Genomic DNA, 22,415 nt, shown 5'->3' with positions numbered 1-22,415 from the left:
TGTTTCAATTCAAGAGAAACTGCAAAAGATCTCTTTCTAATAAAATATTTGGTTGTTTCAGATTTAAAATGGTACAAACACTAAAATAATTTTTAGCATATTGAATTAAAACTGTAGGAGTGAATGGCATATCATGGAGCCTGGCATTGTGGGATGAGAAAAATAACTGGAACCCATTGAAGTGCTATCTTTTTATCTAAAATGATGTTTATCTTAACCTGATTTGGGCAGTTCAGTACCCTACTTAAATGGCTGTGCTTTATAGTAATTAGTACTGAAAGCTTCAGGAGAAAAAGAAGTGAGCATAAAGAAAGTGTAAAACTCTCCATTATGTATTCCACAAGGGCTTTCCTGGCTAACACTAAAGATTTTGTGCTGGCTATTAGCATAGAAAGCTTTCCAGAAGAAAAAAAACAAACAGGCAATGCAGTTGTGATGCTCTTGAAAGTAATCATTGTAGGTTGTGGATAGCTAGGACATAAGTACTTCAAAAGAGCAGATGCTTTATAATTTTTTTCACATTGTGATTTCTTGAAAGACTTGGCAAAATTATCAGCTTCTAAAGAGAAGTTTGAAAATAAAAATTAATTATACTTCATTTGTAAGAATCAGCAGAAAGGAGCAGACCCAAGAGATGGTACTGAAGCAAGTGCTAGATTTCAGTAAGACTAAAGGGTAGACAGGTGAGGGAAATTTAGGAACTTTAGAGAAATTTGGGAACTTTAACAGAAGAAAATTGTTTAATGTGTGGAAAACCATGAAAGTAAAAATGAAATGTGAGATTGATGTAGCAGAGATATAACATGAGTGTTGGTGCAGCATATTGAGCTTCTAGTGCATTTTAGTCTAGGTCCTAATTCTCATAGCTTCTGTGTCCAAAAGAGAACATGTATAAAAATACTTGTTATTTTAACTTTCTGTATCTTTACCAGTAACTGACCAGAGAGTTTTGAATATTGTAGTGGGGATGAAGAACAACTGGCCTTTATGTGAGATATTGGGAATGTAGTAACAAAACAAGGTACGAGCTTAGACCTGATACTTGATCAGGATACTAGCACAGCAAGTCTGACTGGCATACTGAGGTGATTAATGAGGACAATTGAGAGGAATGTTCTTCTAGATTTGTATGGTGTCAGATGAGCCACTATATATTTTTCCAAACAAGAACTATGCTTAAGCAACTTATAAAATCTGTACCTGTGCCTAAAATATCTTTGAAAGCCAGTGGTTTAGAGCAGTGGTTAATTGACTCCTGGAGTCACAATGTGGTGGTGTGTGCTTTGGAAAGATGTGGCTGTTGATCGGATGGTGGGGTTAGAAGGATGTTGTTGATGCGTTTTGAGATATCAACACATGATTCATATTTAGAGTTATGTATAGACAGGATTGCCCCAAAAGACAGTCGCTGTCTTTGGTGAATTTGTATGTGCCAAGAGATAGTTACATAACTTTTAGCACGGATGGTGTTTTGGATCCAGTAGGGGAAAGCATTGCATCTAATTTACACTGGTGAAGTTTGGAGCGTTAGTTCACTGAATATTCATCTGGACTGCTTTGCTCTCTTCCTTTGAAACCTTTGCTTGATTATTTAATCTATTTAATACTTGAAGTATATTTAATTGGAAGAGTGGTTAGTTACTGCAGTAGCTGAGAAGAGAGGTTTATTACCTGCATGTAAATCTGGGTCTTTTTCTGTTGCAAAAGCTTGTATATTTACTTAAAATACCACTTACCTGCAACATGCCGAGTAATTTCTACTTTCATTAAATTTGACTGAAGGCTGAATGAACACTTCCCGGGGTTATAAATACTAGAACTAGTAACTGAATTAAATGTAATTACAAGGAAAACTCAATTAAAAATAAATGCCTGTCTAACTAGAATAAAGGCTTACAGATTAACTAGGGAGAGTTTTCTTTGAAATCACTGAAACACTGCTTGTATGAGTCACAAAATAAGAATGAAATAAGTTTTAGGTTTTGTAAGAGCATAACAAATATTTGCAGTAATTGTACTTCCATGTACTTTAGCTGTATGACTTATCCTAATAACTAGAAATTCTAGCAAAATCCAACCTATGTCTGAAAATACGTATTTCAAATCAGAAGTGTATAGAAGCAAATCTAGTTTCTACCTAGAAGGCATAGCTATTTTGACAGCTTATGTTATGATGTCTGTGAAAAGCTTTAGAAATTTATTTCGCATCCACTTGGTGACTTTGAAGGGTATAAAGTTGGAATATATATTTTTGGGCCTACAGAGGAGGAGTTTTGATTCATTTGGCAGCACCTGATTATTGGTTATTGAACTACAATCTTCATCTCATTCTACATATAGCAGGTCAAACCAGTTGAAACAACAATAAAGCATATTGAAAAAGGAAAATAGACAAAACTCTTGGAATCTAGGAGGAATGAATTAACTTAAAAAATTCTTTGAACTTATTTAAATGCCCTGGCATGTAGCAAGTTCATCTGCATAAGTTTGCCAAAGGTGACCTGGAAAGGCTGTTGGGGGGGTTTTGTTTGTTTGATTGTTTGTTTTTTAATTGGGTTCTTGCCTTTTTTTCCCTTTTTTTTCATTTCTTTTGCTTCTTTGACTTAAAGAATGCCTGAAAGACATTTTTTTTTCTTTGCTTATTTTGTTTTCACTGTTGGTCTTTTTACCCTAGAAAACCAAATATCCAGTCTGTTATTCTCCACTCTGACTTGCACTTCTGGTTATCTGGGGACAGAGCACAATCATACCTCTCTGGCAAAAAGACTGATTTGAAAACTTTCTCATCCTGCCCAGTCAGTTCACTGCCCAGTCAGCAGTGATGATATAACTGAGCCCTGGGCTCCAGTGATGTGATCAATCTGGTTTTACACCACAGTCTTGCAGACAAAAGGAGGGAATTTCTTTTATGGGAGTTTCTACCAGACAGAATGTAATGTTGAAGTAATGCCTCAGTGATACTTGCTGTTCTAAGGTTTTTTTCCCAGGAGGCTGTGCTGAGTCAAGAATACTTTTCTTTCTTTTCTTTTTTCCCCCAAAATGTCATTGAATTAAAGGGTTAATAGCAAGTGTTGTGGTTTAACCCCAGCTGGCAACCAAGTACCATGCAGCCTCTCACTTTACTTCTCCCTCTTTGCTTTACTTCCCACCCCCCACCTTCAGTGGGATGGTTAGAACAATTGTGGGGGCAGGTAAAACTGTGGGTTGAGCTAAGAACAATTTAATATTTGAAATAAAGTAATATTAAATAATTATAATAATAATAGTAGTAGAAGTAGTAATGGAGGGCAGGGGGAGAGAGAGAGGGAGAGAGAGAGAGGAATAAAACCCGAGACAGACAAGTGATGCCTGGTAAAATTGTTCACTACCCACTGACCGATGCCCAGCCCAGTCCCTCCCAGACAACTTCCCACAGTTTATATACGGAGTGTGATGTCCTATGGTAAGTTCAGGTCAGCTGTATTGGCTGTGCTTCTTCCTTGTGCATGTCTTGACTGGCAGAGCCTGGGAAACTGGAAAGTCCTTGACTTTGGATAAGCACTACATAACACAATGATGTTCTAGTTGTTGCTATCAATATTATTCTCATAATAAATCCAAAAACACAGCACTGTGCCAGCTGCTAAGAAAAACCAAAAACCATCAAACTATTCCAGCTGAAATCAGGACAGCAAGTAAAAGTTTTCAATATCCTGATTACAGTTCACCTCCTTTAATTACTTTATTTCCATTTTCTAGACCTTTTTTTGTGATGTCCAGACCTTAGTATTTCTCCCTACTCTAGTAGTCTGGATAGTACTAAGAATTTTTATTGCTAAGAGAAGAGGGGAAGAAAAATCAAGGAGAAGATAAAAAAGAATTATATTATTTTGAAAAATAAAACTTTCAGGCCTCATTTTCGTCAAGAAACAGAAAAAGGGGCACAAGCCCAATTTTTTCTCCTTTGCAGGTCACCTTTAATGAAAAGAAACTGCTTCAAACTCCTAGTGACAACGAGGGGTCAACAACCCTTGTGTTGTAACTTCATTTCTCAGAAGATAATTGCTTTGAGAGGCAACATGATCCAGAAGAATAAACACAGCATTGGGAATCTGGAACTTCTATGTTCAAATTCCAGTTCTGTCAGTAACTTGCTATGTGGCTTAAGGCAAGTTTTGTGCTAATTTTCCTCTTTTTCTTGAAGGGGAAACTGGGACATACTTCTACATATGTATTTTCTATCTGCATGGGATGTAAATATTTGCTTCCTCTTTGACTTAATCTATATTTGCCTTGTGTGGGTGCAGAAGTTGTTTCGTTGGGTTTTTTTAATCAAACTGAAAGCAAAACTAAAATCTAAAATTTTCTTCTTTTTGCACCTGCAAGCAGAATTCTGTCACTGTGACCTGTAGGATATTGCAGTCTTCAGATACCTTGAGGCTTTGGTTTGCAGCAGTGCTCCATGTTGACAGAAGTGGGTGGTAGTTACCTAAACAAGTATCTGCATAAGCATGTTCGCTATTTTTTACTACCAAAATCCCCTTGAAAGTGGGACTACAGAGGCATTGTAAAGGAGGAGTAAAAAATGAAATAATGTTATGAACATGTGAAATGGTGTTGTATAACATTCAAAATTTTCAATGTTTTTTTCAAATTGTGGTTCCATAGCAATTTTTTCTTGTGGGTGTATTGACTCTGGGCAGAGAGGTTTTGGTCTGCTATCATGTTTGTTTTCCTGAATTCATTTTTTTTTTCCTAGATCTCTTGGGTAAAGTCCAAAGAGCCCCAGGAATTAACAGGCCACAGTTTGAAAATTATTATGCATTGGTTGCAAGTCTGTTCTAGAGTAGCTTTTCTGATAAACCTAACTGTCTTTAAGTGGTGATGCAGAGATTCTTGAGAGGAACTCTGCTGTGTGTGCTTCATGAAGCTCTAAGCAGGGGACCAGAAACTGAAATTAAAGCTGCTGTGTGAGCTGAGGGAGGCTTCTAAAATCAGAGCAGTGCTGATCATGTTCTGTCATTGGTAAATATTTGCCAACAGCATCTTGTATATAGTAAACATCGTATGGCTTCTAAGGGTGCAGTGGCTGGCAGAAAGTAGTGGTTTGACTTTTATCATGTCAGGTCAAGATTTTAGAGTAACACTGACAAAATGACCTCTTTCTTTAAAAAGTCACATTCAGTTACTTTTATGCAGTTATTTATAGTGTTCCTGTACCTCAGGCAGTTTTCCATTCTAATTTCGCTGTTCTCAGAAAATTGTAAAAGTGCACTGATGATGTATAAACAATAGCTTGTATGTATATTCCAAACTTATTTTAACAGCTACCTTTTCTTCCTCTCGTCAGGTCTGCACAAGCTGTGAAGACAATGCAGAAGCACATGGTTTTTGTGTGGAATGTGTAGAATGGTTGTGCAAGACCTGCATCAGAGCTCACCAGAGGGTTAAATTTACGAAGGATCATACTGTGAGGACGAAAGAGGAAGTATCTCCAGGTAACACACTTGATTTATAATTTCCCAAAGAATGTGTGTCTGCACTGGAAAACTGTACTGGACCACCACATTTTTTTTTAAAGTGATACACTTCAAAAATTGTATTCCTGAATCCTAGTAAATGTAAAAGGACAGATTCATTTTGATATAGCCCTTTGGTGCTTATGAATTAGTGGAACCATTTTATTTTTCTGGCTGGTAGTGGATATGTTTTCATAGTTTCCTGCCTTCCAGTCACTTATTTCAATTTTTGTTGCTAAAGGCTGCAATCATTTGAGCAAATTATGGTGTTTCTTTGAATCTCCATCTAAGTGGATCTCTTAATTGATGCCGCTAACAAAAGAGAAAACTTTATTTCAAACATTAGATGCATTAGAACATAGCTACTGAATAGGAAGACTTCACTAAGGCTGGGACTATGAAAGCTGTTTTTCTGTCAGTTTTTTCCTGTCAGATAGGCTGTAAAGGTATAAGAAAACCCTACAGGTTGTTTTTTTTGTAGGAATTTTTTTTTACATAGATTTTATCTCTCACCTGGAGTGATTGCAAAGTGTTGTCTAGACTTTAGAATCAGTTGCAGAAAATACTTTTTTAGGCATTTGGCTCCTCTAGTTTATCTAGAGGTCTGCCAGATGGTTTATATGAGCTTTATTGTTGTATTCTGCAGCAAAAGGAGCACTAATAGGTTGTGTTTTTTCAGCAGTCTGATAATAAGTATACCCAGTTAGCAATGAAGTGTGCCAGAATTCGTGTTTTAGCTAAGTATCTTTTAAGTTTGACATATTTTGCCTTAGAAATGAAAGGGAAGTACGCTATGAATTGGGGTATTTTTCCTTAGTAGAATCTAGGATAATTCAGGCTGAAAGAGACCTCAGGAGATATCTAGTCAAGCCTCCTGCTTAAAGCATTCAGCTCAGAGCAGTTGAAGTTGCTCTGGGCTTTATCTGTTTGGGCCTTGGGAACCAACAGTGGTGAATGTGGTGTACAGTACAGCCTCCCTGAGAATCTTGGCTGTTCTGTAGTAGAAAAGGTTGTACTTCTAATCACTGAGAACCTGTTTTGTTTCCTTTTTTTCCAATTGTTTCTTGTCTTTTAGTGGCATTGTAGGACAATAATAAACATATTAGGATGTTGACAAACACTTTACCAGTTCTAATGCATCCATTGGACTTGCATGCTTTTTCTTGTAAATATATGAATCTTTATATGATGTTTATAAATTATTATGTATTATTTTAAATATTTGCATTATAATAGAGATGCATTGTCATTCCACCCATAGGGTGAATTTTATATATAATGTGGGATTCAAGCTCTGCAATCTGCTGCTCAAAAGGTATCTTCCTCCATGATACTTTGAAGATATACACTGTATTCTGTATCCCACTTTCACATGGGGTTAGTCAAAAGTGAGTACTGAGTGTATTTTCAGGAAAGGACAAAAGTAGTGGGTAAAAGTGGCTGATGGACTGTTAGGCAGAACATGACTTGGTGATAGGAATGGTCTCAGTTCCTTCAGGCCTCCTTGAAGGATGCAGATCTGAAAATAACATCTTCCAGATTTCTTGAAAATAAGTAGATGAATGGATACGGAAAAAAGATCTTATTGATCTGTAGTGAACGATGGGCTACAGTGTGAAGCCAGTTTTCCCTACAGGTCATATAATCCTCATGAACTTGAGTGTCCAACCTGACTTTCAGGAAATTAGACTTTGTTGGTTAAATTGTTTTAAAGAACAGATTTAATTTCTACGATCTAATGGTGTTTCCTATGCTCTGTAATATTTACTTGCTAGAAACTGAAGAGAGATCCCTCACCCACTTAGAAGGGGGTCCTGAAAGGAAGTTAGTAACTCCTGCTTATTACATTCTGTATATTTTACACTTTTGAATGGCTGTGTCTTGATATCCTCAACCCTCCTTTCACCAGTTCAACTGAGAAAGAAGACAAAGCATGATTTAAGTCAGCCATCTCCTCCTCTCCATTTAAGAAAGGAACTTGCTGGTTGTGCAGTGTTTTGCAGCTGCAGCAGTACTGGCTACTCCTTTTTTAAAATAGTTTTGTGAGGCCATACTAGATTATGGTAATAGGTTCTAGACATTTTCCACGAGAGAGGGTGCTTGAGCAAGAGTGAGACTGCAGTTTAAGCTTACGGCTGTTATATTCTCCATTAGGTGGCCTGATACACACTTGTAGCGTCTAGGGGAGGAATATGGTAAGAAAAACCAGGAGAATGCAAATCTTTAATAAGTTCAGGAGACTGGCTAACATCTTCCTTTATTCAACAGAGGCAGTTGGTGTGACCAGTCAGCGACCAGTGTTTTGCCCTTATCACAAAAAGGAGCAGCTGAAGTTGTATTGTGAAACCTGTGACAAGTTGACCTGCCGAGACTGTCAGTTACTAGAGCACAAAGAGCACAGGTATCAAAGCAAAGCATATGTTTTATGCATCCCACTTACAGGAAGATAGCTTGACACAGATTGGAGTTCTAACTGTACGGAATACAGTCAGGTGAAAAAAGTGCAAAATAAAATTTTCTGCTTGGAAATGAAGCTGACAAATAAACAGAGATTGTATCCAAAAGAATGTGACTGATGAGTGTGTGTTAGTTTAGAATGAAACCTAATTACTCCAGTTTTTAGTCTGGTGACTTAAGCACAAGACCTTTCTTTTACTGTCAAGTTATTTGGATAGAATTTGTTGCTATGCAGCTCTTCAGAGAGTCCTTAGAAAGCACAGGAGCTGTGTTATGCAACTATACACTTCTGTGTAATTTCTCAATTTGTCCTTCAGCAAGATGGTTATATAACAGAACATTACCAAACAGTCTCAGAATGGAGCAAATAGGGAATTTTTTCTGTGAAGAGCTCTTCCAAAGGAAGAGTAAACCTACAGTTTGGCTAAACTGTACTTTGACAACACTATTTATAACACTCAAATCTTTGTGTTGCTGTTCTTTGATCATCTCTTACTGGTCACAGAAACTGAAATGCAGAATTATATACAACTGCTGAGTACAAGACAAAAATCTTGCTGGTTAAAACATACAGAAGTGGTCTGGGGCAGATGCACTCTGGTTAAATACTAATAGGCTCTCTATACTTGATGCAACCACCCAAAAAGCTTGCTTGCCTGACCAGGTCAACCATCAGTGGGTTGGCCACTGTTGCTTCTTGGAACAGGGTAAACATTGCTCTTGCAGAGTTGCAGTCTTCCTCTTGAATTCTCCGTTTCTTAGGATTTATATCCCTTTTCTTTCTTAAATTGTTGAGAATTTCAGTTCCTTGATTTAAAATGTTTCAGTTCCTTAATTTAAAATCGGTTCCTTGATTTAAAATGTTTCATTTGAAATTAAAACTTCTACCAACTCAGCAATCTCTCTTCTGTTTCTACATCCTTTTCTTGCACAAAGTAATAGCTTACATGTTTTTTCACATTCAAAGTGATGACTACATCAAAATATTAATTTTTCTTTTATTAAAATTAGGCCATGGTCACACAATATCCTTTCATATTTATGAAAATTATAAACTCTCCTCCCAGTATTACCGGAAATAGGCTATAGAATCAAATATACTATAAATAAAATATATCAGCATTTGCTGACATTTGCTTCCATGATGACTGTTAAATTTTGGACTTGAGCAGCACCTTTCTTCAGTTAAAGATTTTGTAAGGCACTCTGCTTTTTAGCAAGTATATCACACCTTTTGCGTGTGTAAATACCCAATGATTTTTACTACAGGTACCAGTTTATAGAAGAAGCCTTTCAGAACCAGAAAGTGATCATTGAGACACTAATCACCAAATTGATGGAGAAGACTAAATACATAAAATATACAGGGAAACAGATCCAAAACAGGTATGTATCAGATTTTGAGGTTAAAACTGAATGAGGGCAATTTACATACACTGTAATTTCTTGAAATGTTTAAATTAGTGTATTTTGTACCTCTGGCCTTTTATTCTTCCAGAAAGAGAAATTCTAAAGTCTTCACTTCACTGTAGTGACTGGTTCAGTGTGTTTGGTTGTGTTAGGTAACTCTTCTGCTCAGCCTGTGGACCTGGCAGCAGTTGCTTGGGTGCAACAAAACAACTTATGCAATAAAGACTATAGAATGCAATCTTAAATGCTCCGCACCATCAGCACACTTACTTTGTTAGTGTAGATCCCTCTTAGAAAGTGAAAGGTTATGACTCATGCTTTCATAATGCTTGTGACACGTATTTGAAGATTTATGTAATATTTTTGAGCTTGAGGCTTTATTCATTCGGTACTACGAACCTAGTGATGGCAGAGCAAAGTGCAAAAGGAGTTTTGGCTTAGTTGGTAAAACACCTTACCCTGCTGAGCCAGGAGAAGGAAAGTGCCTAATATTTGTTCTGCCTGCTTTGCTAGAAGAACACTGTAGGAGCACTGGTTAATGTCTTGTTCTGTTCTGTTTACTGGACCAAAGTTTCACTATAGAAAAAATGCTAGGATGTAGACCATAAGGTAATAAATCAGGTAAACTAGGTGTTTAAAGTAGATATTGGAGGCCCAGAGCCAGGATTTTGCAAGCTTGAGGAATCTGGGTCACCTAACAAAGAAAGTTGAAAAGTTCAGCCCCAAGGAAGACAACCGTGGCGACCACCAGAGGGATGAAGGCTCACTGTCAGCCACCACAGTGAAAGACTGTGCATGCACCAAAGATGATTCTGGAAAGTCTCCACCCAGAGACCAGCCTACTTATTAATATGTATGTTATGGGATGTAACTATGTACTTACAAGCATACAAGATAACATAAGTTGCACTTTCAGGTTGAGCAAGTTTTGTGTGGTGTGAACCACTTTGCTCCCAGCGTTGCAATAAGCAAATACCTTGCTGCTTGAAGATGCGAAGTCTCTGAGCAGTTCTTTTTTTCCGAGTTTTTTTGGCATCACTAGGAGAAAAATAAATCTGTGAAATGCAATCTGCAGTGAGCCTTTGTGACTGCTCCTTCAGCAGAGTTCAGAGGCAGCAGTACCCAGGGAGATTCAACACACTACAGGATGCCAAGTGCAACTTGAACTCTTCCTTCATCTTAGCAGTAGAGGTTTTCACAATATAAGATTCTGCTTTGCTGTTAGGAGTTGGAGCACTGTTGTTGAAATCAGAAAATCTACTGGTTTTGTCTGTAGTGGAGTGCCATTCTGCATTAGATGGAAATTAGACTTAAACAGTTTTGATTGCCATGGACCATTCCAGAAATGTGCCAAACAACTGAAAATCAAGAATTTCAACTACAATGAGCATTTAATTTTTATCAGTGACAGATGTCAGTAATGTTACAGACTTATGACATTAGAATTTGCCACCAGTTAATTAATTTTATCATAGGTCACTTACTTGCTCTTTCTGTTTCTCCTAGTAATTTTCCTGACTATAAGTATCTGATGTTATATGTATTAATTGGTGCATATGACCGAGAAATATTGGTCAGCAACAGATTTTTTTTTAATCCTGTGTAGAGGGTGCGTTTGTGAGCTAAAGTATATTATTTTCTGTTCTGTCTACTTACAGAATTCATGAAGTGAATCAGAATCAAAAGCAGGTGGAACAGGATATTAAAGTTGCCATATTTACACTGATGGTAGAAATAAATAAAAAGGGAAAAGCTCTGCTGCATCAGTTGGAGGTAATTTCATTTCTAAGAAACAAAAATGTCAGTCTTAATATTTTTTTTCTATGTATTCACATTAAAGTAAAAAACATTTCTAGCATTAGTCCCCTGTGCATGTCCTGTCACAATTCCAAAGTGGAGGGATGTTCTGTACAAGCAACTTGAGCAAGTGGGATTTTGGTGGAGGAGAGTTTGGGTTTTGAGGAGTGGTTGCTGTTTTGTTTGTATTTATTATCTGTGTTCTCTGCTTTGGGAGTCAGGGCTTTCTCTGAGCCCAGTTTCTTTCCCCATGCTTTTGCAAGTCATAATTCTATGCATCATACGTGAAAAGTGTTCCCATCAGAAATGTTCATAAATTCAGCAATCCGATAGCAAATCACAGCATAGAATTGTCTAGAATGAATACCTAGAAAAATATTACCTCCAGTTTTAAAACGCTTGTGTGTATGAAGAGGCACACACACACTCACACACACACGTACATATATGAATATGTGTTGTAAGAGAAAATGGGAATTAGCACAGAAAGTCCTGATATCTTGAATAAACTGATACTGATTTTTCTGTTTGATGGCTACATCAGGGGGCAGCTAAGATAAGAGCTAAGTGAAACCACTTTACCATTGTGAACTACAAATGTGAAAGTTAATACCTGTGAACTGTAAGCTGAACCCTTTGACTGGAACTGCTTTTCTACTTGCAGACTCTGGCAAAAGAGCATCAGATGAAGCTTCTGCAGCAACAACAGGAAGTGGCAGGTCTCTCTAAACAGCTGGAACATGTCATGAATTTTTCCAAATGGGCAGTTTCCAGTGGGAGCAGCACAGCACTCTTGTACAGCAAACGCTTGGTAAGGTTAGGAAGATAGCTCTCTCCATTTACTTAGAGACTGTAGTTTAGGCAGATACACGTACTCGTCAGTAGTACTAGGGTATTACAATTTTTAATGACTTTCTACTAATTGGAATATTTATATATAGTTTTTAATGGTTTTCTCTTAAACATAAACAGAGAATATTTCTAATAATTTAGCTCTCTGGTCATGATTTTCTCCTGTTAGACTGCCATAGAATTGTAGGTCTGCAGAAGTAGGAGCAATTCCTTTTCAGTGGGTTGAAAACTATGAAGCCCTGAAACACTGGGAAAAAAAGTTGTGTGTCCTACGTCATCACTGCACTTCTTTTCAGTAATTGCTACAGCTTCAAAGTTATAAGCTTATAAGATGGTATATATCACAGTGTCTGATATCTAGCATTTTAATGCAAAAATTGCTGTATTTTTTTGTTCTGTCAGACTCGTCTCCCATTGAAAGTCTTCCAAAATGGATAAAAATGAAGCTGAGGGTTTTGTTTATCTATGCAAACAGTTGCAAAGCTAAATATTTCATTACTGTAATGACACTTGGGATCTGAGTGCATGTGCTCTCACTAAGCTGACTCCTCATAGTGAACAGAAATCCTAGAAGATTTGAAATAAAAACCAAACCAAATGCTGACCATGATCTGTCCAAAGATTACTAGATTGTACTAGCCTGGTAACAGAAACCTCTGACTATGTGGAGGAAAGATGCTAGATTTGTTTTTACCAGTTCCCATAACCAGCTCACTAAGTTTTTTCTTTATTTTCTCATTGCTTAGTTGAGAACCTACCAGGGGATTTTGTGGGTTTTGTTTGGTTGGTTTTGGGGTTTTTGTTGGTTTTTGGTGGTGATTTATTCTTTTTTTTTATATCCTTTGTTGATACTGCAGGCTATAGCGAATAGTGGAATATTACTTGGTTTTATCAACTCCAAGTAGTTAAATTCACTTGCCTGCCTTATATTGCCTCAGCAAGTCATATTTTTTTAACTGAATAGAGAAAAAGGGCATCAAACTGAGTCATGTTGATATAATTGCTTAGTGTTGCCACAAAGGCTCTGCTATGTGAGCAAGAAAACTAGTAGTGTTGGAGGCATCTTAATCATATAAACATTATGCATTTGAAGAAAAGGACCATCCAGCCCATAAAGCCTCACCAAGTGAGAAATATTTTCAAAATAACAGGTTGGGCTTTAGAAAGGTGGTGATACTTCGGAGTTGAGTAGCTGACCTGTCTGTGGACATCTGGAAAAATCTAATCCTGAACAGTGATGCATAGAGGAGCATGTGAGACTTCTGCTCTGGTGTATCCAACCACTTCAAACCAGGAGCGCGGAATGCCCCTCAGACTTAAGTGCAGTGTTACAGCTCAGAGGCTGTACTTCAGGGAAATAGCACAGTAAACTGTTTGCTGGAAGACAGTTTACCAGCCTAGTTCTCCAAAACAAACTAAACACTGTTGGCTACCACTACTGCTAACAGGAGGTAACTAGTCTAGTCATGAGTTTGTCTACAGTTATATGTATGTACACAGTAATAGGAAAATAATGGAGCAAACTATGACAGGAACTACCAGTATTGGTAACGAGACTAGAATTTCTATAGTGCTGGTAACATTCACAGAAATCCTAAGAAATCTATATTCAAAATAGTAGTAGTGCACTTAAAATTTTCCATGGTCAGTAATAAAACTTAAGTCTTGCTAATTTTGTTTATCTGGTTTTAAACTGTCCTGCCGAAAATTGAAAGAAAAACTTGTAAACTGGAAGTTCTTATAAAATTCTGCTGCAGAAAAACCCAATAGACTAGTATAATTTGAAACAGTTAGGATGATTTTGCTAAATATGTCTCTTGAACTTTTCCAGGAAATAATCTATCATTCAAGAAAACAAGTGTTGATCTCCTCAAGATTTTTTTTTCTGTGTCTGCTGTGTGTGATTCTAAAATCAGTGCCTGTTATATTTCTGTATATCAGTGCCTGATATTTCTAGTGAAGCAACTACAAGAAAACATTTTCTTTCTAGGAACTAGATAAATACTGAGCATTTGATAGAGTATTCTATTGTGTAATCATAGTCCAGTCCTTTGGAACAAAAGCATTGGGAGAATCTGAAAATATCTGTGAATCTGAGAGTTTTCAAAGACAGACTTTATAAAAAACTGTTCTTTGGCTGTCTGAAGGAAACTTAAATCTAGTAAAAAGGAAAATTCCCTGCCATGATACTTGTTGCCAAATGGATGACATACTTTTCTTTGAAAGAAATATGAATGGGCAAATATAGATTTGGGGGGGAAAAAACCACAACAATGGTTGTGTGAATCTGTATTGCACTTGCAAGTAGTTAAAAGTCATTGAATGTAATGACCAAGTTTGTGGGAGGATGTGTATTTCTACATGGAAGAACTTTTTTGGATTTTGAGGCTGTAGTTGATTTCTTTTTAAAACTACATTAGGAATAAGGGAAAGATGTTAAAAATATCTCTTTATATGTAGCTTGGACAAATGTCTCTATCTTTAACCTCAGTTCTCTAGGGGCTTGTTCAGGAGGTTTTTTTTGGTTGGTTTGTTTGTTTTTTTTGTGTGTGTGTGTGTGTGTGTGTGTGTGTGTGTGTGTGTGCTGTTCAGATACATGGCTCTGGCCACAAAGGAGTTTTTATTCCTGTTCTAGATTACGTACCGACTGCGGTATCTTCTCCGAGCAAGGTGTGATCCTTCACCAGTGACCAACAATACCATCCAGTTTCACTGTGATCCAAGCTTCTGGGCTCAAAATATTTTCAATCTAGGTACGATAAATTTTTATTAGCCCTTTGGTGTCTTGATCCTATTTTTAAAGCAGCTTTCTTTTTTTGTGAAAATAGGTTCTGCATTATTCATTTCTCAATTTACTATGTTAAATTTATTTCCTTACCTGTAGGAAACATTCAAAGTGCATTGCATGGGAAAAATTATTATTTATGAATGCTTATGATAAAGTATTAACAAACTTACCTTCCTTCAATGGTACATGAGATGGCGAAAATGGCAGCTTTCAGTTTTCTGGTCAATACACATAACTTTGGGCTTCTGAAACGAGGAACACTGTCTATAACCCTACTTCATATCCTAAGAGAAAGGGTTCCAGAATTCAGTCTCATTCTGCATCTTTCAACCCTTTCTTCTATTCAGTCCCATCTTCCCAAGCTGAAACCCATAGCAGCAGCATAATATAGAATCAGAGAGTATGTCAAGTTGGAAGGGATCCATAAGGATCATCGAATCCAATGTCTGCTCCTCGCAGGACTACCTAAAACCAAACCATATGACTAAGAGGATGATCCAGAGGCTGCATGAACTCTGACAGGCTTGGTTCCATGACTGCATTCCTGGGGAGTCTGTTCTAGTGAGCACATAGTCAGTGAAGAGCCTTTTCCTAATGTCCAGTGTTCGTTTGCTCCCTTGTCATGCCAAACAATAAGCCTTGGAAAACTGACGTGAAGAGAAGGGGGAAAATGCCAAAGAAAAACAGAAGGACAGGGAAGAGAACACTAATTTTTGGCAATTGTATAGCTTTTATATGGTCTTTCCTGAAGTTGTGGGGTGGAATTCAGGAAGAAGCATGTTTTTAACAGAGTTGCAAAAGTATTTAGTCTTTATTAACATAATAGATTTTGAGCTAGTCTCTAAACTGGTCTTTACATTTTTTCTTACAGCTATAAATTGCTGCTAGGGTTTTATTATACTGGTGATTTCCAAAACCAGGAAACTTTGCAATTAGCCTGCTTGTGTGAGTGCCAAAAGCCTGAGTTTATTGAATCATAGAATTGTTAAGGTTTGGAAAAGACCTTTAAGATTATCAAGTCCAACTATCGGCCTGGCACCACCACCAAGTTCACAATTAATCCATGTCCTCAAGTGCCATATCCACACATTTTGTGGAAACTTCCAGGGACAGTCTGTGAAGAATTTTTTCCTAAGATCTAATCTAAAGTTCCCCTGGTGCAAATTGGGGCCATTTCCTCTTTTCCTCTCACTTGTTACCTGCAAGAAGAGACACACCCTCACCGCACTATAACCTCCTTTCAGGTAGTTGTAGAGAGCAATAAGGTCTCCCCTGAGCCTCCTTTTTTCCAGGCTAAACAACCCTGGCTCCTTCAGCTACTCATAAAACTTGTGCTCCAGACCCTTCACCAGCTCCATTACCCTTCTCTGAACAAGCTCCAGCTCCTCAATGTCTTTCTTGTAGTGAGGGGCCCAGAACTCAACACAGATTTTGAGGTGTGGCCTCACCAGTGCTGAGTACAGGGGAACGATCACTCCCCTAGTCTTGCTGGCCCTGCTATTTCTGACACAGGCCAGGATGCCATTGGCCTTCTTGGCCACCTGAGAACACTGGTGGCTCACGTTCAGCTGCTGTTGCCCAACACCCCCAGGTCCTTTTCCATGGGGTAGTTTGTCAGCCAAGAAGATAAAGCACCCTAAGAACTCAACAAGCTTAGAAGCAGGAATTAAGGGTCTTAGAGGTCTTTTAGGATTTTGACTGCTGTCATGGTTCCTTTCTCTCTCCACTGTTCGTTTGAAGGGCATTTTTGTTTTTCTGTCATGTGCAGAAGGCTTTATGAGATACCTGTGGGACCTTTTCTGCCTTTCATCAGAAAGTGCTCTACCAATGTACAGAGGTGCAAATGTACGTGTCTCTACAAAGTCAGAGAAAAAAAGTTGGCAGTACTTTAAGGCAAACCAACTCCTTTTCCCAGACATGAGGACATTGGGTGGCAGCAGGGAAATTCTCCCACATTCCTTTTTTTATGAATAATTGTCTTTGAGGAAGGAATTGAAAGTGAAACTTTTTTCCAGAAACGAACTGTCAGGTTCTGTAGTGATAACTATGAACTGCTGCTTAACTGAGGTGATGTTTGTCATGAGTTGACTTTTTCTTGTGTTTGGTTTAGGGGCTCTTTTTTTGCGTATGTTTATTTAATGAACTGCTGAAATATGGTCCCTTACGTTCTGAAAAGTGCTACAGTAGAAATGGCACCTGTATAGATCAGCATCCTAGTTCTTGTAAGAGTTTAAGTGATAAATAAAACCAGAACTTGTTTATCTATCTGGTTGCAGAAATCACAACCTTTAGGCCATTTTGTTTATTATCAGACGTTCAATTTCTCTAGAGAAACTAGATTTAAGAACAACTGAAGGAAAAATAAAATAAAGTCTGAGTAAAGAAGCACGTTACTTTAGAAACTTTTGAACTCTACTCAAGGCTGCATGATGCTGACAGCATGATAGCATCTGTACACTAATAGGATAGCTCTCCTATGGATTTCAGAATGTATTTAAGGAAGAAACCAACCAACCAAACAACATTTAAAGTGTTTTATTTCCACAAATTCTATGGCAAGCCATGGTTTTCTAGAATAATGGAAGGGAATCGTTCTCTGTCGTACCTTTGAGTAAGTATCTATACCACAGATGTTAAGTCAGGAAAGACTTTTGAGGTTGTAATTAGACTTGGAGAGAACAGAACAGAAGTGCAGTGTGGTTTTGACAGTTGATTGTAGTGCAGTCAATACCATTCTTTGTCAAGGTATATCTTTCTCTAGAGAAAGAAAATAAAACAGACCTATTTTGATTGTAGTGAAATACTTCATACAGTCATATATGGTAAAAAGTATTATTAATTTGCATTTTTCCTTGTTCACTTTAACATTGACTAGACCTGTTACAGACTTAATAAAGGTTGGTGGGGGTTTTCCATTGTGTTTACCATATTTAATACTTTTGTTAATGACTGATGTGGTACAATCATGATTAAAATTTAAGCAACACCGAAATTGCCAGGTGTCAATATGAAAGTGTTATTGACGTTGGCTTGCTGCCCTGTTCTGCACCACAGTATGTTGGCTATCTTCCCTCTCTGCCTATGGCTAGATGGGGAAGTAGAATGATGCTACATGCACGGTTTCTCAGCTCATGGGATGGAAAAGAGGAGTATGAAATGCAAGAATTTCCCTCCCACTTCAGGTAATCTATCCCCAGCTGAGTCAGGCTAGACTGCACAGGATCCACAGATGAGGATTCATGGATATAAGAAGAGGAGTGGCAGAGTGATTTCAAATTGTTATGTAACAGGGATTTACCAATTGTCATGTGGGGCACCTGCCTCATGAGATAAACTCTCCTGGGAAGCAGCTATAAATCTCTGGGTGAGAAGGGAGTATGAGATATTTATCTCCCACTTGTATTGAAAAGCTGTTGTGCAGCCTTCCGCGGGTCATTGGAATTTTTTAACTCTTAGTGTTGGACCATATTTTTGCCTCCTTCACTCTGTTTTATAGAAAGGAAGTGTCATTGTCTTTTCCTCTACAAGCAGTGGGCTATTTCCTTGAATCAAACAAACTCTGTTCTAGTTGGAATTCGTGTTTCTTGGATGAGGTAGCCAGAATTTTGTGTGAGTTTGGTGTAATCACACTATATATATCTTCAGATAACATCTCTCACCCACCATTAATCTCTAAAAGTTACTTGTCTACTCAAATTTCCTTCTAAGTCAGTGGAGACAGATAAAACATCTCCTGGAGGGTGCCCATCACATCCTAGGATTGGTGCTGTGTAGCACTTGAGAATGCCCTTTGAATATTTGAGTATTTCAATATCCATGATGTTGACTCAGAAGCCAGAAAGGATCACAATATCTTTAGGTTTTATGATACAGTTAAATCTTTTTATCAGATGATTAGATCAGGATACCCTTTCCCATTGAAATTTTGCTTCCTTGCTCTCCTGGACAGGCCAGGACACCTTCCGAGGAGAAACCACTGTATAGAGGAGGCTGCAGCAGAAGACAGTTTGCTATAAAATGCAAACTTTTTTTAGGGGAACAAACAAAACAGATGGAGTCCCTTATCTCATGTTTTTCCATTCTTTACATTACAACAATGAGCAGTGACCGCATGTTATAAAAGGATCTAATTATGAAAAATAGCATTTCTTCTAACTGCCATTAATTATATTTATTTTGTTTAAAATAGGTTCTTTGGTAATTGAAGATAAAGAAACCTCACCACATGTGCCCAAGAGCCCTGTGATGGAACCAAACTTACAGCCACCAGGCAGCTTACCTTCAAACCAGCTATCTAAGTTCCCAACACAGATAAGCTTAGCTCAGCTCCGACTCCAGCACATGCAGCAACAGGTCATGGCTCAGAGACAGCAAGCTCAACGCAGAGCAGGTCCAGTAGTTTTACCAAATCCAAGAATGCCAGGAGCCATGCAACAACCTCCTGCTTCTCATCAGGTAAATTATGATTATTTCCAGAGAAGAGTCTCTTTTTTTCCACGGCACTGAAGGAGAAAGTAAGGTAAGATAGGGAAAAAAAAAGAAAAATTAAATCTAGATACATAATTTCAGATAGCTTCATCTTCAAGCACGTGGCTGTTTAGGTGGGTTAGGGAGCATTTTCTTTACTGAGAATTGAATGGGCATTTTAAACTTGCCTGGGAAAACGTGTGGTAGCACTCAACCTATATTTATTCATTAAAAAAAATAAATCATAGAGTATCCAGCCTTATATAGTGCTGAGCTACCTTTTTGCATTTTGGTCAAATGATCAAAAAGTGAATCTGTCGTTGATTTTTTTCCATGTCTATTTTCCATAATACGCAGTGATTCTCCCATATAACTTTCAAAGCTGGAAACGCTGTCACTGGCTCTTGTGATCTATCTTCCTTTATTACATCAGATTTTGGTTTTGACATTGAAAATCAATGTGTTCTGTGATCATTCAGATAAATAGTGTGGTACTATTTGTTTGCATATAATTTGTGAAAAGCTGCAGAGGTTCAAAAGGACCACTTAGTAAAAAATGTCTGGAACATTGAATAGATATCAGCTAACTTGCAGAACTGGTTTTTTGTTTTTATGCAGGCACCTCCACGCTTGATTCATTTTCAGAATCAAAGCCCCAAGCCCAATGGTTCAGTTCTTCCTGCACAACAGATGAGATTTCCCCAAAATCAGAACCTACCAAGGCAAGCAATAAAGCCTAGCCCATTGCAAATGGCATTCTTGGCACAGCAAGCTATAAAACAGGTAGAGGTTCTTTCCCTTTTCACTCGCCATGTGGAAATAAAACATTAAATGTGCTTCTTATCATCTTCCATACTGTGCTTCCAGAGTGCTTTTCAATTAGAACAGAGACTGAATTTTTCCTCTATGACAAGATACCCACAGTTTTCTTAATGAGGAAACTGTCAAGTTTCTTTCATTTTGACGGTTCTAAGCAGCTGAAGCGTTATGAAAGTGATCCACTGTGTGTGCTGTGTAGGTGTTTTATTCCCTTGTTTGCTATTACTGTGGTTTCTGACCTCTTACGCAAAACTTAGCATGGCCATGGTCTGCACACTGCAGTCACTGAATAGACAAAAAAGAAAATCCCAGTTGAGCTTGATGTTAGTGACTTCACCAGGAACCAGGTAAAACCTTGACAAAAAATCTAAAGCTGCCACAAGTATGGCAAATCTGAACTGGTACAGGTGAGGAGAGAAGAGAAAGACCACAGTTGTGTCACCTCTGCTAAGACTGATCACTTCCCAGCTAAACAGCAGCCGAACTGGGGCAGAAGTAAAACCACATCATATGTTTTCTGGATGTTCAGGAAGGCTCATCTTTAGTAAGCAGCATATTAACACAAGAATTTTGGGTACATGGAAGGAAAGAGAAAATCGTGTCACTAGAGGTAAGCAGGGAAGGATCAAACAAATCTCTGGCCTGAAAAGTGGTGTAATACCATTCATGTTTGCAGTGCTTATGATGTCAGAGAACTAATTCCAACTAAATTGAAGAAAGCAGTGCAATATCTAAAAGAACCTGTAGGAACAAAAACTAAGTCATTTCGATTCTGTGCCTCTGAAAATAAAATTTACCCATCTGCAAGCTTTTGAAGAATTCTTATTGTCTGGTAATGCCTTTCTGAAACTAGAGACCAGTAAACAGAATGACTAAAAAGGAATTGAGGGGAGTCAAATTTTGCCTACCATGGGTACCTGTGAAATTCCCTTAAAGTCATTGAAAACTGCATACATCCAAACGAGAAAGAAATTTAGTCTGAATTGACAGTGCACTTCATATCATGTTGTTAAATGTATATGTGGGTAGAGATCCAGTCAGCATTTCAAATTCTTAATCACTGACACTGTAGCTGTTTACTTAGTAAAATGCTGGAGCAGTTGTGCATTCAGCCTATTACCTGTAATGCTTTTTTTTTTCACAAAAACTGTTACATTTTTCCCATAACACTGTCAATGCAGCATAAAATATTAATAGATACTTAGCATTGAGGTATAGCTTTGAATTTAAGAATTTGCATTCATTTCTTCTATTCATAGTTTTCAACTACTTGTCATCTTCCCTTCCTTGTCTTGCAAGATTGGTTCTTGAAATGAGATAACTTCAGAGTGCATCAGGATTTTATGTTTGAATTCAGCTTCCTGAACTAAGCTGCTTGTTTTATCAGTATATTCATTAGATGTGACCTGTTGCAAAGAAAATAATGCTTTATTGTGGATTATTGTCTTTTTTTTAGTGGCAGATCAGTAGTGGACAAACTTCAACAGCCCTTACAACTGCAAGCAGCACAACATCGACTCCATCCAGCCCCACAGTCACCAGTGCTGCCGGATGTGATGGGAAGACATATGGTCCCCCTGTGATAGATTTGAGTTCCCCAGTGGGTAGCTCCTATAATCTACCATCTCTCCCTGATGTAAGTGTAACATAGGAGCAATGTTTGATGAATTGATTCTATTTCGAAATAGGTCTTAATGTTTCTGAGAAGTAGAAACCATATAAACTGAAATTCTCGCTCTGTTTATCAAAATGAGGCAGGTAGAGAAAAAACCGATGCAGGGTTGCTGGAAATATTCAGAGCTGTTCTTGGAAGACAGCTGAGAAAAATAACATTACGGTTTGTGGTTGTAATTAGACTTGTTTATTTGGATGCTGAATATTTTTTCCCTCCCCCTGTAATGATACTAACAAAAATGTGTTAGCTTAGCTTTCATTTACCAGTGTCCATAGAGAGCACCGGTTTGCTGATGGTATTTCTGGTAATGGTCAGCATTTTTAAAATATATATTTAACTAATTGAAAGAACTATCTTGGGCAAGTATTAATGGTTGGCATGCTGGATATATTCCTTATATCTTTTCTTTTTGGTACTTCTTTTCTTCATATATCCTCTAACATGCCTGTGAGCTGGTGCTAGAAGGAGCATCATAAGATCATCTTGTCTTAAACTTCTCTCATAGTTTTTCTGAATGGTACATATTTGTCAGAGGTCCATGTTGGAACTGTTGAGTTTTAATCCGTTGACTTTTATTCTTTCAAATATTGCCAAGCCTGGTTTTTGTGGTCTAAGGTTTTTTGGTATCTGAAATGCCACGTTTTTCCAGTGG

At 37.7% G+C, this 22,415-nt stretch overlaps 1 protein-coding gene across 1 annotated transcript in view; it reads left to right on the top strand.

Annotated features, from left to right (window-relative positions):
- Positions 1-22,415, top strand: part of TRIM24 (tripartite motif containing 24) — a 59,597-nt gene that overhangs the window by 24,770 nt on the left and 12,412 nt on the right. The window contains exons 3-11 of the mRNA XM_027680511.1: positions 5,330-5,477; positions 7,767-7,899; positions 9,225-9,341; positions 11,024-11,138; positions 11,827-11,973; positions 14,650-14,767; positions 18,992-19,257; positions 19,888-20,052; positions 21,545-21,724. Of these exons, the coding sequence (XP_027536312.1) occupies positions 5,330-5,477; positions 7,767-7,899; positions 9,225-9,341; positions 11,024-11,138; positions 11,827-11,973; positions 14,650-14,767; positions 18,992-19,257; positions 19,888-20,052; positions 21,545-21,724 (1,389 nt within the window). The remainder of the gene's footprint in view (positions 1-5,329; positions 5,478-7,766; positions 7,900-9,224; positions 9,342-11,023; positions 11,139-11,826; positions 11,974-14,649; positions 14,768-18,991; positions 19,258-19,887; positions 20,053-21,544; positions 21,725-22,415) is intronic.

The sequence above is a fragment of the Neopelma chrysocephalum genome, unplaced genomic scaffold (genome assembly GCF_003984885.1).
Source record: "Neopelma chrysocephalum unplaced genomic scaffold, ASM398488v2 Primary Assembly neopelma1_59, whole genome shotgun sequence".
Taxonomy (NCBI): domain Eukaryota; kingdom Metazoa; phylum Chordata; class Aves; order Passeriformes; family Pipridae; genus Neopelma; species Neopelma chrysocephalum.
The sequence above is the reverse complement of the archived record's forward strand: the minus strand, read 5'-3'. Positions and strand labels throughout refer to the sequence as shown.